The sequence below is a fragment of the Lagenorhynchus albirostris genome, chromosome 1 (assembly GCF_949774975.1).
Source record: "Lagenorhynchus albirostris chromosome 1, mLagAlb1.1, whole genome shotgun sequence".
NCBI classification, from domain to species: Eukaryota; Metazoa; Chordata; class Mammalia; order Artiodactyla; family Delphinidae; genus Lagenorhynchus; species Lagenorhynchus albirostris.
The window spans coordinates 173635795-173651395 of NC_083095.1; the positions used below are offsets into that span (position 1 = coordinate 173635795).

At 39.1% G+C, this 15601-nt stretch overlaps 1 protein-coding gene across 9 annotated transcripts in view; it reads right to left on the bottom strand.

Annotated features, from left to right (window-relative positions):
* Nucleotides 1-12767: 12767 nt before the first annotated feature.
* ACBD5 (acyl-CoA binding domain containing 5) overlaps nt 12768-15601 on the bottom strand; it is a 32795-nt gene continuing 29961 nt past the window's right edge. For all 9 annotated transcript variants that reach the window (XM_060160418.1, XM_060160432.1, XM_060160425.1 and 6 more), the window contains one exon: nt 12768-12898. In XM_060160418.1, coding sequence (XP_060016401.1) covers nt 12886-12898 — 13 coding nt within the window. In that variant the 3' untranslated portion in view covers nt 12768-12885. The remainder of the gene's footprint in view (nt 12899-15601) is intronic.

Here is a 15601-nt window from a genome sequence, read left to right on the forward strand (position 1 = left end):
TGGAATTTTCAAGTAGTAGAAAGAACACTGGCTTTGGAATCAAGCACAAATGATTTAAACCATTGCTCTGCCAGAGTAAAAAACCTTGGGTGGATTAAACTCTGATTGTTTACCTGTATTGTGAAGATTAATCATGAGGAACTTCCAGGACACCAGTCTTATCAGGGATTTGAAACATTACTGAATAATCAAGGGAGATGTACATTTAACCTATTCCCAATGCAGGAGACAGTGCCCTTAAGTGGAAAAGTTAAGAACAGTTTGCTGTTGCAGCCCTAGCAGGCGCAGCGATGGCCACCTGGAATTCTGCATGCTGTAATGGTGTTTGCTGGGAACAAGTGATTTATTATCTAAACTTAAACCTTTTTGTGGGTTCAGATACTCATTAAGGAAAAACCTGAGACAGAACAAGAATGGAAAAATGGAAGTGTTTTGGCAGTTGTATGGATGTGTGTGCATACATGTCTTTGAAGAACACAGATTGCTCTGCCAGCAGAAATCTGCATTCATTATTATATATAATTTTTATTAATTGAAAATAATTTTCCCCCCACTTCCACTAACTGTTAAACAAATATAGAAAACGTATTTACTTTAGTGTACCTTTGTCAGAATTAAATTAATTAAATTAAATTAAATTATACAAAGTATGTAGCAAACATAAAAGGTGTTTAATAAATGATCATTATTTGAGCCCTAAGTACCCTACTACTTCTCAGAATATTTGTCTTAATTTGGGGTTTGGGAAATGGTTGCTGTATAAAACTCTGCTATTATTCTCCAAAACATCTTGAAGATCACTTTCAGGTCTGATCACTCTGTTTGCCAGGAAGAAACATCTTGTTTTTAGCCAGTGAAGAACATGCTCAGAGTCCAAAAGATTGTGCAAATATTTACCATTTCCACCAGGCCTCCTTTCAGTTAATATCAAGCTAGCTGTGGATGGGTCATTCTTATAACTATGGAAAGTGGACTGGTCATGGCAACATTTGAAGGAGGGAGACTGAATAGAAGGCTACTGAACCAGCCCACCTGGATTCAAGACATTTTAAAGGTGCAATCAATACAACTTACTGATGGATGGGATGAGGAGGGTGAAAGAATGGGAGTTTTGAGCTGGTTTGTTATATAGCATCATTGCAGCAAATACCCTTCCTATACATCCCAACTTACAACAAAGTGACATTTCAGACACCGGAACAAAGAGAATATCCTATAAGAATCCAAAGAGAAAGAAAAGAGGATGGTAAGATAACAGAAAATATATATATTGGTCTCTGCCTCCTGTTCCCGCACAGAGCTCCTAAAATACTTCTATCAATAATTTCCGAAGGGATAAGAGCACCAGGAGCATTTTTTTTGTTCTCATATTTGGTCTTTGAGTCTGGTTCCTGACCCAGGGCTTCTGGCTCCCTTGGGATTTCCTGGGTGATAGCAATGTCCTTTGTTCTAATCAGGTGACTCTGGGTGGGCTCCTGTAGGGGGGCCTGTCAACAGAAAGACCCAGCCATGATTAGAAGCTTGGAATTTTCTGGGACTTCCCTGGTGGTCCAGTGGTTAAGACTTCCACTGCAGGGGCACGGGTTCAATCCTTGGTCGAGGAACTAAGATCCTGAATGCCATAGGGCCAAAAAACAAACAAACAAGCTTGGAATTTTCAGCCCCACCCTCCATTCTCCAGAGAAGGGAGAGGGGCTGGAAAGGGAGTTAATATTTGATTGTGCCTATGTGACTAATCCTCCATCAAAATCCCCAAAGTACAGGGTTTGGAGAGCTTCTAGTCAGTGAACACGTGAAGGTGCTGGGAGAATGGTGCCCCCCAGAGAGGGCACAGAAGCTCCACACTCCTTCCTGCATACCTTGCCCTATGCATCTCTTCCATCTACATGTCCACCTGTATCCTTTACCGTATCCTTTAGTAACAAACTGATAAACAGTAAACTGTTTACACATGAGCTGTGACTGCAAAGGAAGGAAAAAGAATGAAATCTTCAATTTTCAGTAGAGGGGGGACTTCCCTGGTGGTGGTGGCACAGTGGTTAAGAATCCGCATTCCCAATGCAGGGGGCTCAGGTTCGATCCCTGGTCTGGGAACTGGATCCCACAGGCAGGCTGCAACTAAGAGGTTGCATGCCACAACTAAGGACCCAGCGAGCCACAACTAAGGAGCTTGCCTGCTGCAACTAAGGAGCCCACATGCTGCAACTAAGAAGCTGGTGACCTGCAACTAAGGAGCCCACCCGCCTACTGCAACAAACACCCGACGTAACCAAATAAATAAATAAATGAATTTAAAAAATTGTTTTTCAGTAGAGGGAAGTAAATAGATAATTCCCAAAACAGAAGTATCAAAAAGTAGCAGTTCAAAAAAAAAAAAAAGTAGCAGTTCAAAAAAGCAAACAAACAATGACGAACAACATAATTACTGAAATTAAAAACACTCTAGAAGGACTCAATAACAGAATAACTGAGACAGAAGAATGGATAAGTGAGCTGGAAGATAAAATGGTGGAAATAACTGCCAGGGAGCAGAATAAAGAAAAAAGAATGAAAAGAATTGAGGACAGTCTCAGAGACCTCTGGGACAACATTAAATGCACCAATGTTCTAATTACAGGGGTCCCAGAAGAAGAAGAGAAAAAGAACGGGTCTGAGAAAATATTTGAAGAGATTATAGTTGAAAACTACCCTAACATGGGAAAGGAAATAGTCAATCAAGTCCAAGAAGCACAGAGAGTACTATACAGGATAAACCCAAAGAGAAACATGCCGAGACACATATTAATCAAACTATCAAAAATTAAATACAAAGGAAAAATATTAAAACCAGCAAGGGAAAAGCAACAAATAACATATGAGGGAATCCCCATAAGGTTAATAGCTGATCTTTCAGCAGAAACTCTGCAAGCCAGAAGGGAGTGGCAGGACATATTTAAAGTGATGAAAGGGAAAAACCTACAACCAAGATTACTCGACCCAGCAAGGATCTCATACAGATTTGATGGAGAAATTTAAACCTTTACAGATAAGCAAAAGTTAGAATTCAGCACCACCAAACCAGCTTTACAACAAATGCTAAAGGAACTTCTCTAAGTGGGAAACACAAGAGAAGGAAAAGAGCTACAAAAACAAACGCAAAACAATTAAGGAAATGGTAATAGGAACATACATATCGATAATTACCTTAAATGTAAATGGATTAAATGCTCCAACCAAAAGACACAGACTGGCTGAATGGATACAAAAACAAGACCCATACATATGCTGTCTATAAGAGACCCACTTCAGATATAAGGACGCAAACACACTGAACGTGAGGAGATGGAAAAAGATATTCCATGCTAATGGAAATCAAAAGAAAGCTGGAGTAGCAATTCTCATATCAGACAAAACAGACTTTAAAATAAAGACTATTACAAGAGACAAAGAAGGACACTACATAATGATCAAGGGATCAATCCAAAAAGAAGATATAACAATTGTAAATATTTATGCACCCAACATAGGAGCACCTCGATACATAAGGCAAATGCTAGCAGCCATAAAAGGGGAAATCGACAGTAACACAATAGTAGTAGGGGACTTTAACACCCCATTTTCACCAATGGACACATCATCCAAAATGAAAATAACTGAGGAAACACAAGCTTTATATGACACATTAAACAAGATGGACTTAATTGATATTTATAGGACATTCCATCCAAAAACAACAGAATACGCTTTCTTCTCAAGTGCTTATGGAACATTCTACAGGATAGACCATATCTTTGGGTCACAAATCAAGCCTTGGTAAATTTAAGAAAATTAAAATCATATCAAGTATCTTTTCTGACCACAACACTATGAGACTAGATATCAATTATAGGAAAAAAACTGTAAAAAATACAAACACATGGAGGCTAAACAATATGCTACTAAATAACCAAGACATCACTGAAGAAATCAAAGAGGAAATCAAAAAATACCTAGAAACAAATGACAATGAAAACACGATGACCCAAAACCTATGGGATGCAGCAAAAGCAGTTCTAAGAGGGAAAGAAACAAGAAACATTTCAAATAAACAACCTAACCTTAAACCTAAAGCAATTAGAGAAAGAACAAAAAAAAAACCCAAAGTTAGCAGAAGGAAAGAAATCATAAAGATCAGATCAGAAATAAATGAAAAAGAAATGAAGGAGACAGTAGCAAAGATCAATAAAACTAAAAGCTGGTTCCTTGAGAAGATAAACAAAATTGATAAACCATTAGCCAGACTCATCAAGAAAAAAAGGGAGAACACTCAAATCAATAGAATTAGAAATGAAAAAGGCGAAGTAACAACTGACACTGCAGAAATACAAAGGATCATGAGAGATTACTACAAGCAACTCTATACCAATAAAATGGACAACCTGGAAAAAATGGACAAATTCTTAGAAAAACACAACCTTCCGAGACTGAACCAGGAAGAAATAGAAAATATAAACAGACCAATCACAAGCACTGAAATTGAGACTGTGATTAAAAATCTTCCAACAGGTCTTCCCTGGTGGCGCAGTGGTTGAGAGTCTGCCTGCTGATGCAGGGGACATGGGTTCGTGCCCCGGTCTGGGAAGATCCCACATGCCGTGGAGCAGCTGGGCCCGTGAGCCATGGCCGCTAAGCCTGCATGTCCGGAGCCTGTGCTCCGCAGCAGGAGAGGCCACAACAGTGAGAGGCCCGTGTACCGCAAAAAAAAAAAAAAAAAAAAATCTTCCAACAAACAAAAGCCCAGGACCAGATGGCTTCACAGGCAAATTCTATCAAACAGTTCGAGAAGAGCTAACACCTATCCTTCTCAAACTCTTCCAAAATATAGCAGAGAGGAACACTCCCAAACTCATTCTATGAGGCCCCCATCACCCTGATACCAAAAACAGACAAAGATGTCACAAAGAAAGAAAACTACAGGCCAATATCACTGATAAACGTACATGCAAAACTCCTCAACAAAATACTAGCAAACAGAATCCAACAGCAGCACATTAAAAGGATCATACACCATGATTAAGTGGGGTTTATCCCAGGAATGCAAGATTTCTTCAATATATGCAAATCAATCAATGTGATACACTATATTAACAAAATGAAGGAAAAAAACCATATGATCATCTCAATAGATGCAGAAAAAGCTTTTGACAGAATTCAACACCCATTAATGATAAAAACTCTACAGAAAGTAGGCATAGAGCGAAACTACCTCAACATAATAAAGGGCATATATGACAAACCCACAGACAACATCGTTCTCAATGGTGAAAAACTGAAACCATTTCCTCTAAGATCAGGAAGAAGACAAGGTTGCCCACTCTCACCACTGTTATACAACATAGTTTTGGAAGTTTTAGCCACAGCAATCAGAGAAGAAAAAGAAATAAAAGGAATCCAAATTGGAAAAGAAGAAGTAAAGCTGTCACTGTTTGCAGACAACATACTATACACAGAGAATCCTAAAGATGCTACCAGAAAACTAGAGCTAATGAATGAATTTGGTAGTAGCAGGATACAGAATGAATGCACAGAAATCTCTTGCATTCCTATACACTAATGATGAAAAATCTGAACGAGAAATGAAGGAAACACTCCCATTTACCATGGCAACAAAAAGAATAAAATACCTAGGAATAAACCTACCTAAGGAGACAAAAGACCTGTATGCAGAAAACTATAAGACACTGATGAAAGAAATTAAGGATGATACAAACAGATGGAGAGATATACTATGCTCTTGGATTGGAAGAATCAACATTGTGAAAATGACTATACTACCCAAAGCAATCTACAGATTCAATGCAATCCCTATCAAACTACCAATGACATTTTTCACAGAACTAGAACAAAAAGACTGCACAATTTGTATGGAAACACAAAAGACCCCGAATAGCCAAAGCAAACTTGAGAAAGAAAAACAGACCTGGAGGAATCAGGCTCCCTGACTTCAGAGTCTACTACAAAGCTACAGTAATCGGGCTTCCCTGGTGGCGCAGTGGTTGAGAGTCTGCCTGCCGATGCAGGGGACACGGGTTCTTGCCCCAGTTCGGGAAGGTCCCACATGCTGCGGAGCGGCTGGGCCTGTGAGCCATGGCCGCTGAGCCTACATGTCCGGAGCCTGTGCTCTGCAACGGGAGAGGCCACAGCAGTGAGAGCCCTGTGCACTGCCAAAAAAAAAAAAAAAAAAACACAAAGCTACAGTAATCAAGACAGTATGGTATTGGCACAAAAACAGAAATATAGATCAATGGTACAAGATAGAAAGCTCAGAGATAAACCCACACACATATGGTCACCTTATCTTTGATAAAGGAGGCAAGAACACACAATGGAGGAAAGACAGCCTCTTCAATAAGTGGTACTGGGAAAACTGGACAGCTACATGTGAAAATATGAAATTAGAACATTCCCTAACACCATACAGAAAAATAAACTCAAAATGGATTAAAGAATTAAATGTAAGGCCAGACACTCTAAAACTCTTAAGAGGAAAACATAGGCAGAACACTCTATGACATAAATCACAGCAAGATCCTTTTTGACCCACCTCCTAGAGAAATGGAAATAAAAACAAAAATAAACAAATGGGACCTAATGAAACTTAAAAGCTTTTGCACAACAAAGGAAACCATAAAAAAGACGAAAAGACAACCCTCAGAATGGGAGAAAATACTTGCAAACGAAACAACTGACAAAGGATTACTCTCCAAAATATACAAGCAGCTCATGCAGCTCAATATCAAAAAAACATACAACCCAATCCAGAAATGGGCAGAAAACCTAAATAGACATTTCTCAAAAGAAGATATACAGATTGCCAACAAACACATGGAAGGATGCTCAACATCACTAATTAGAGAAATGCAAATCAAAACTACAATGAGGTATCACCTCACACCAGTCAGAATGGCCATTGTCAAAAAAATCTACAAACAATAAATGCTGGAGGGGGTGTGGAGAAAAGGGAACCCTCTTGCACTGTTGGTGGGAATGTGAATTGATACAGCCACAATGGAGAACAGTATGGAGGTTCCTTAAAAAGCACAAAATAGAACTACCATATGACCCAGCAATCCCACTACTGGGCATATACCCTGAGAAAACCATAATTCAAAAAGAGTCATGTACCAAAATGTTCATTGCAGCTCTATTTACAACAGCCAGGAGATGGAAACCACCTAAGTGTCCACCATCGGATGAATGGATAAAGAAGATGTGGCACATATATACAGTGGAATATTACTCAGCCATAAAAAGAAATGAAATTGAGTTATTTGTAGTGAGGTGGATGGACCTAGAGTCTGTCATACAGAGTGAAGTAAGTCAGAAAGAGAAAAACAACTACCATATTGTAACACATATATATGGAATCTAAAAACAAAAAATGGTTCTGATGAACCTAGGAGCAGGACATGAATGAAGATGCAGATGTAGAGAATGGACTTGAGGACACAGGGAGGGGGAAGGGTAAGCTGGGACAAAGTAAGAGAGTAGCACTGACATATATATACTACCAAATGTAAAATAGCTATTGGGAAGCAGCTGCATAGCACAGGCAGATCAGGTCGGTGCTCTGCAACCACCTAGAGGGTTGGGATAAGGAGGGTGGGAGGGAGATGCAAGAGGGAGGGGATATGGGGATATACGTATACATATAGCTGATTCACTTTGTTATACAGCAGAAACTAACACAACACTGTAATTTATAATTGTAAAGCAATTATACTCCAATAAACATGTTTAAAAAAAAATAAAGGAGCAGTTCAAACATATTGTTTAGAACCTTGGAGGTAAGTACAAAACAATCACCCAATGTGCTGAAAGTAGTTGTCTCTGGGGCAGAAAAAAATGGCAAAGTTTTTAAGGAAAGGAATAGTATCCAGAGCATAAATGGTAGAAACTAGCTGTTGTTAAAAAAGAAAAAAAATTGTTTTGGTACATTTGCAAGAACATTTCCAGTGTCTACCTCTGCAAAAGGGATTTGGATTCTTATGTACTGATAGTGAAATAATAACCCCAGTCATTATTATTACCATCACAGTAGCTATCAGTTACAAAGTACTTACTGTATCCTGAACATTGTTCTACGTATTTTATACATATATTAATTCTATGAGGTTTTTTGTTTTTTGTTTTTTTGCGGTACGCGGGCCTCTCACTGTTGTGACCTCCCCCAGGCTCGGACGCGCAGGCTCAGCGGCCATGGCTCATGGGCCCAGCCGCTCCGCAGCACGTGGGATCTTCCTGGACCGGGGCACGAACCTGTGTCCCCTGCATCGGCAGGCAGACTCTCAACCACTGCGCCACCAGGGAAGCTCTCTATGAGGTATTTTTATCCACATTGTATACATACGAAAACTGAAACATAAGGTAAGGGACTTCCCATGATTGCAGAGAATTTGAACCTACACAATCTGGCTTCAGGGCCTACACTCAGTCCTGACAATCATGCATTTTCTATACTAGTCAGGACTCTGGTTCCAAGTGTCAGAAACCTACTTTAAACTGCCTTAAGTAAGAAGGCAAATTTATTAACCCATGTAAACAAACTGTATAAACATAGGGGTAGTGTTTTCAGAATTAACTGGATTAAAGGACTTGAATTCACTGTTTCTGACCCTTGTCTAAGTTCCTAGGTCTAGATGTTGGCCTTATTATCTAAGGTTCCTCCAAGTGGCAGGATATACAGCCCCAGGATCTCCCTGGTAATAACCTTACAGCCTATAATTGAAGGAGAAAGAGAACACAACAACGAGATACCACTACACACCTATCAGAATGGCTAAAACCCAAAACACCGACAATACCAAATGCTGGCAAAGATGGGGAGCAACAGGAACTCTTACTCATTACTGGTGGGAATGCAAAATGGTACAGCCACTTTGGAAGACAGTTTGGTGGTTTATTACAAAACTAAACGTAACTTTACCATGCAATCCAGCAATCAGCTCTTTAGTATTTACCCAAATGAGTTGAAAATTTACGATTACACGAAAACCTATGCACAGATGTTGATAGCAGCTTTATTCATCATTACTAAAATTTGGAAGCAACCAAGATATCCTTCAATAGGGGAATGGATAAATAAACTCTAGTACATCCAGACAATGATATATTAATCAGTGCTAAAAAGAAATGAATTACCTAAATCAGAAGTCAGCAAACTACAGCCCATGGGACAAATACGGCCCCCTACTTGTTTTGTAAATAAAACTTTATTGACACACAGCTATAAAAACATAAAAATAAATGAGCTATGAAGACATGAAATTACATGGAGGAACCATAAATATATAAGTATATTGCAAAGTGAAAGAAGCCATTCTGAAAGGGCTACATATTGTATGATCCCAACTATGTAATATTCTGTGAAAAGGCAAAATGCTCTCTCTAGTTTCCTGAAATAAATCCAGAGAATAACTCTGACTGCTTCACTGATGGTCATACACCCCTTCCTAGGACTGTCACTGTGGTCAGGAGGAGAATGAGATAGACACTGGCCAGGTCTGAGTCACATGCCCATTACTGTGGCTCGGGGGGTGGGGCAGGATTACAGTGGAGGAAGAGGAGCTCTGTGCTACGGGGAAGGGCAAGGAGAGTGATGCTGTTATCAGGAGGAGGAGGGACAGGTGCTGGGCAGAGAAAATAACAATGGCTACACCTCGCCTGTATTATGTACGTATTTAAAAGTTCTTTTAGTTGTTTCTTTTGAAAAAGGAAAAGAACACTTACCGTTTTTCAGCTTGAAAAAGTGGTTCCATTGGGAAGGAGGATTAATGGAGAGAGAGAAGGTCAGTGGGAAAACAAGGGTTGAGAAGCAGAAAAGAAAAATAGATAAAGAAGAGAACTCAGTTAAGTGTATTAAAGGCCAAAAGACATGGCCTTTCCTGTGTATGGGCAAAACTAAATTTGTAAAATTATATCTATATAAACAATTTTATTCTTTAAATAATATTCTTTCTTATAGACAAAGATATAATTATGAGACCCAGTTCTAGCCAAGTAGATGGAGAAGGAGTATCCTGTGTGAGATTTCCAGGAAAGTTACTGTTTCCCGATCGGATAAGGATCTTTGCCTACCTGTAATGTAGACATTGGACCGAGATGTACAGCAGCCATTTAGTGAACAAGACAAGGCCCACACCCTAAAGATGACAGAACAGAAAGACAGAAGGAACCTGTGTCCCTAAGGACATTGTGGAAGCACCTTACCAGCCCTGGACTTCCTACCTCTGGACTCCTTGTATATGAGGAGAAAAAACTCAAGCCACTGCAGTTAGCTTCCTATTACAGGCCCCAGAACACTGGTATCTTAATGTTACAAATAGCTAACATCACTTTTATCACTATGTGGAGAAGTTACAAGTTATACATTTGTATTAAAAGCATAAAACCTTCTCACCATTTTCTACCTAAGACAAACTGTATGTATTTAACATGGCTGACTAAGGCCACACTGAGTGGCTATGGGAAGCTACCTATTTGGAGTAAGAATTGAAACTAAGATTTTGACACGATAAGTAACATTTTCAGCCAGATGACTAAATGAGTTCAACTTCAGCCTGTTTCTGATTTTTATAAAATTACATGTAATAGCATGGCTTTATTTTGAACGAGGCACAATTACTTCCTATGAACCCCTACTATTTATTCTCATTTAATCCTTATATAATCACTGCACTTCTAACAGTAAAAAGGAATAAAAACCATAACATTTTTCATTAACCTTTTATTTTTAACTTAATTTTACAATAAAGAAACAGAAAAGAAGTAGATCATTAAAAAAATACCATAGCTGTCAATTTTAAATGAGGTTCTTGTTAAACAAAGCAGTAACACTACATCCTATAATTACGTCTTTACTTGTATATACAAGAACTGTGTGCAAAGTGCTTTTCAAACTATAAAATAAGACTTTGGAATAGGATACAAATGGTTATCCCTAGGAGTTAGTTACCTCCAACTGCTTGTAATGAATCACAACTGCTTACATTCTTACTTTGCATCTTATTTATTTATATACTAAGAGAAAAGCCACCATTTTCTGATACCAGATTGATAGCTACTTTTTAAAAATAACTCCAGACCCACAGGTCTAAATTTTATTTTTACATATAATTCAGTTACTGGCTTCATTTTTTTTCCCTAAATAAATAGAGGACAGCTTTTAAAAAGCAAATATTAGTATATCTCTTTAGACAGATACATTTTAATCAAGATGGGATTAAAAAATAAAAAACATCAAGTTACATGTAAGAAAAAAAATAAGGAAAAAAAGAGTCTTCAGAAAAGCAAATTGTATTCTTATACTTTTTTCTTCAGGTAAACAAAGAACCACCCTCTAGACTAGGGATGGATTACTTTCTCTCTTATTGAGAACACTCTGAACACATGATGCTAAACCCAACATCACACATACCAAGAATTTAAAAAATTATCTGATACTAAACCTTTGTATCAGAGAAATCTTTAAAGCATAAGGTACATCTACATGAGCAGGGAGTTTTAAAAGGCATGCAGGAAGGATAATTCCAAACAAAGCCTTCAAGGATCTAAATTACAGTCTTCTTCTTAATCTAAATGTGGGAGGTGGAGGAGAGACACAAATTTACATTAGTTGGGTATGTCTTATTCAAATGGAAGCATATGGCCTGCTGGCTTGCAGATCTCTCCAATCTCTCCCTTGTGAAATAGGTATATCTCCAATATTATACCCTGAAGGAAAAACTGAGGCACTAAGAGGTTAAGAGTCCGGTCTGTGTGGTTTACCAGTTGCAGAAAAGTGATCTTCATGTGTTTCCTCTTTGACCTTTGTAAAAACAGTATAAATAAGTTTTCATTTTATATTTCAAAGCACCCTATGAAGCAGAAACAAGATGTCCTCAGTTAAAGGAAAATTATTACAAAGGAATCCATGTATATGATTGAATACAAATCTTATTAATGATCTGCAGGTTCAAAACACGTTAAGCCCATTCTTCATCATTTCCATTAGCAGGTTATGTCTATTCTGTGAATTATTTGTAAAAACAAAGCCTAGTACATAGGGCTCTACTTTGTCATAATGATGCCTGAATACTAAAGTTAGAGATGTGCATGCCCAAGAAAGATTATGGGCAGCCCACAAAGTGGATGTGGAGAAGATTCTTCCAGTCGTTTTCTACTGAATCGCATGGTGGTTCAGTGACTAAGAAAGTCGATTTCATCTCATTTGAAATTCACTCCTGGTTTGCATACTTTCTCATATTTAATTTAGAAAATTAAAAATACCCAGTTATGGGGCTTCCCTGATGGCGCAGTGGTTGAGAGTCTGCCTGCCGATGCAGGGGACACGGGTTCATGCCCCGGTCCGGGAAGATCCCACATGCCGCGGAGCGGCTGGGCCCGTGGGCCACGGCCGCTGAGCCTGCACGTCCGGAGCCTGTGCTCCGCAGCAGGAGAGGCCGCGACGGTGAGAGGCCCGCGCAAAAAAAAAAAAAAAAAAAAACCCAGTTATTAATCTGTTCTTATTATCACAACTGTACCTTGGAAAAGCAGCTTATATTTCTCTATGGGAGATAATCAGGTAAACATGTTACCAAACAATAATTAATAATTTAATGTCCTTCAAGTTCAAGGGTAGGGTAAATCTAAGTCTATTACTTATAACCTAGTTGAGATTGATTATTCAAGTATCAGCAATATTAGTCCTTAAAATGTTATCATTTGTGTAGTGCAAAATATATATATGTATATATGTACACAAACCAAACTACTGGACAACAAAAAGAAATGTAATCATCACAAACTAGGAGTTTCGTGTGAGCTCCACAATCTATTTCATCCCGAGGTCATCCAGGCCCAGTAGTCTTCTTCAGGAAAATATTTTCTTCAGTTCAATTTTCTTTGAAAAGAAAGGAAAAAAACAATGTCCTATGAGTATAAATACAACCTGAATATGAAACATATCGATACCAAAGAATTCGCTGATGGTAACATAATAATAATATTCAAATTCAAAATAAGACCATAAAATTACAAATGATCCTTATGAAGTTACTTCATGTCAGTTAGAGCTCGATAGGAAAGATCCAACTGCAAGTGATGACATTACCAAGTAGTTTCTAACAAACGATTTAAATGTACATTCCTCTCACAGCTTCTAGATTCTCATCTTTTTCTAGTTGGCTATTCCACAGTTCAGATTTTTTCATAAGTTTATCAAAATGGAAAGTTTTGAAACAAAAAAGCTTCATAAAACAACAGAAGGTTGACAGATACACAACCTGGACTGTTCATTTAATCAACACATATTATGTATCTGTTATTTTCCAGGCACTGTGCCAGGTACTGGAGATTCAGACATCTCTGAGGCAGGCTTTAGCCCTCAAAAAAGCTCTCAGTTTAGTTGATAGGATGGGGATGGGAGGGACATATAAACCAACAACTCAGATGTGTATAATCTGATGGTTTTACTGATAGCAGAGTGAGCTACCAGAGAAGAATGGGCTTGTGAGCACAACAATTCACATCTGATCTGAGTTCTGGGAAAGGACCCACAGCTGTAAAATCTCTATATCCTCCTCAGCATTCCAGATGCCAAAATGCCTGAAACTCTCTCATTACAAGTTTATTCCTCTCCTCTGTAGAAACGCCCTTATGCAACCCCCTTGGCAGGAATGATCTTTTAAATAATCAGACCACTCCTTATCCTCCACAGAAATCTTATGTACACCTTGGCAGGAGTGACATTTTAAATAATCAGTTGGATTTTCACATAATAGGAGGAGATTACTCTGGTATGAAGAAAAATGGCCCCTGGAGGAAGAGAATCGTGGGTGGTTGTAAAGACTGCCTGAGTGAGACTTCAGCAGAAATGCTAGTTGGGAGGTGCCTGAACAGTTAGCAACACTTACTAAGAACCCACGTGATGCAGATTGCTATACAGGATTTACCAAATCTGTAGATTTACCAAAAAACACACAACTTGGTCTATGAACCCCCAACCTTCAGTTGTAATAGGGAAATAGAAGAGACATAAGTCATTATCACTATCTTTGGAATTTTGGGATGTTTTCCAGGCACTTAGTGAGCTCTTTCTCTCCTTTTATAAAAAATTAACTTGTAAAATGTAGGGTATAGTGTGATAAGAGAAGAAAAGTTACAGAAAACAACAGATAAGAAAACAGGAATAACATTTTGCCTTTCCCCAGCCCACTGAACTCTCTGCTCTGCCTGGACTGCTGAGATTCTTTGCCTGCCTCAGAAGCCTGGGCCTGAATTTTTGGTCCAGTATCACCTTCCCCAGGCTCCATCTGAAGAATGTTTCTCCTGAGACCTGTCCCACCTTATCCAGTTTTTATTAAATAAAAACTGAAAGCTCATTGTCTCTAAGGAAACCACCTACCAGCACATTTATGAACCTGGACAGACTGATAAAGGAAAGTGGTTAGAAACATCCTTTCCTTCAAATTACAGGCAGACCTTGAAGATCATGCAGGTTCGGCTCCAGACCATCGCAATAAAGCTAATATCGCAATCAAGTGAGTCACACAACTTTTCTGGTTTGCAGTGCATATAACAGTTTACACTCTACTGTGGTCTATTAAGTGGCAATAGCATTATGTCTTAAAAAACTGTACATACCTTAATTTAAAAATGCTTTATTGGGCTTCTCTGGTAGTGCAGTGGTTAAGAATCCGCCTGCCAATGCACGGGACATGGGTTCGAGCCCTGGTCCGGGAAGATCCCACATGCCTAGGAGCAACTAAGCCTGTGTGCCACAACTACTGAGCCTGTGCTCTAGAGCCCACAAGCCACAACTACTGAGCCCACGTGCCACCACTGCTAAAGCCCGCGCGCCTAGAGCCTGCACTCTGCAACAAGAGAAGCCACTGCAGTGAGAAGCCCACGCACCACAACAAAGAGTAGCCCCCCACTTGCCGCAACTAAAGAAAGCCCACGTGCAGCAACGAACACCCAACGCAGCCAAAAAATAAAAATCCCTTAAAAAATCATTAAAAAAATGTTTTATTGCTAAAAAATGCTAACCATCATCTGAGCCTTTGGCAAGTCATAGTAGCAACATCAAAGATCACTAATCACAGATCACCATAACAGATATAATAATAATGAAAAAGTCTGAGATATTTCAAGAATTACCAAAATATGACACAGAGACATGAAGTGAGTGAATGCTGTCGGGAAAGCGGTACTGACAGCCTTGTGACAGGGTTGCCACAAACCTTCAGTTTGTAAAAAATGCAGTATCTGAGAAGTGAGGTCTTTGTGTAATAGATTAAGAATAGTCTTGTGGACTTAAAACGTCTGCTTTCAGGGAATTCCCTGGAGGTCCAGTGGTTAGGACTCAGTGCTTTCACCACCGTAGGCCTGGGTCCGATCCCTGGTTGGGGAACTAAGATTCTGCGAGCTGCCGCCCTGTGGCCAAAAAAAAAAAAAAAACTGGCCTGGTTTCAGTATTTAACTCATAGATAATTTTTTTTTTTTTTTTTTCGCGGTATGCGGGCCTCTCACTGTTGTGGCCTCTCCCGTTGCGGAGCACAGGCTCCGGATGCGCAGGCTCAGCGGCCATGGCTCACGGGCCCAG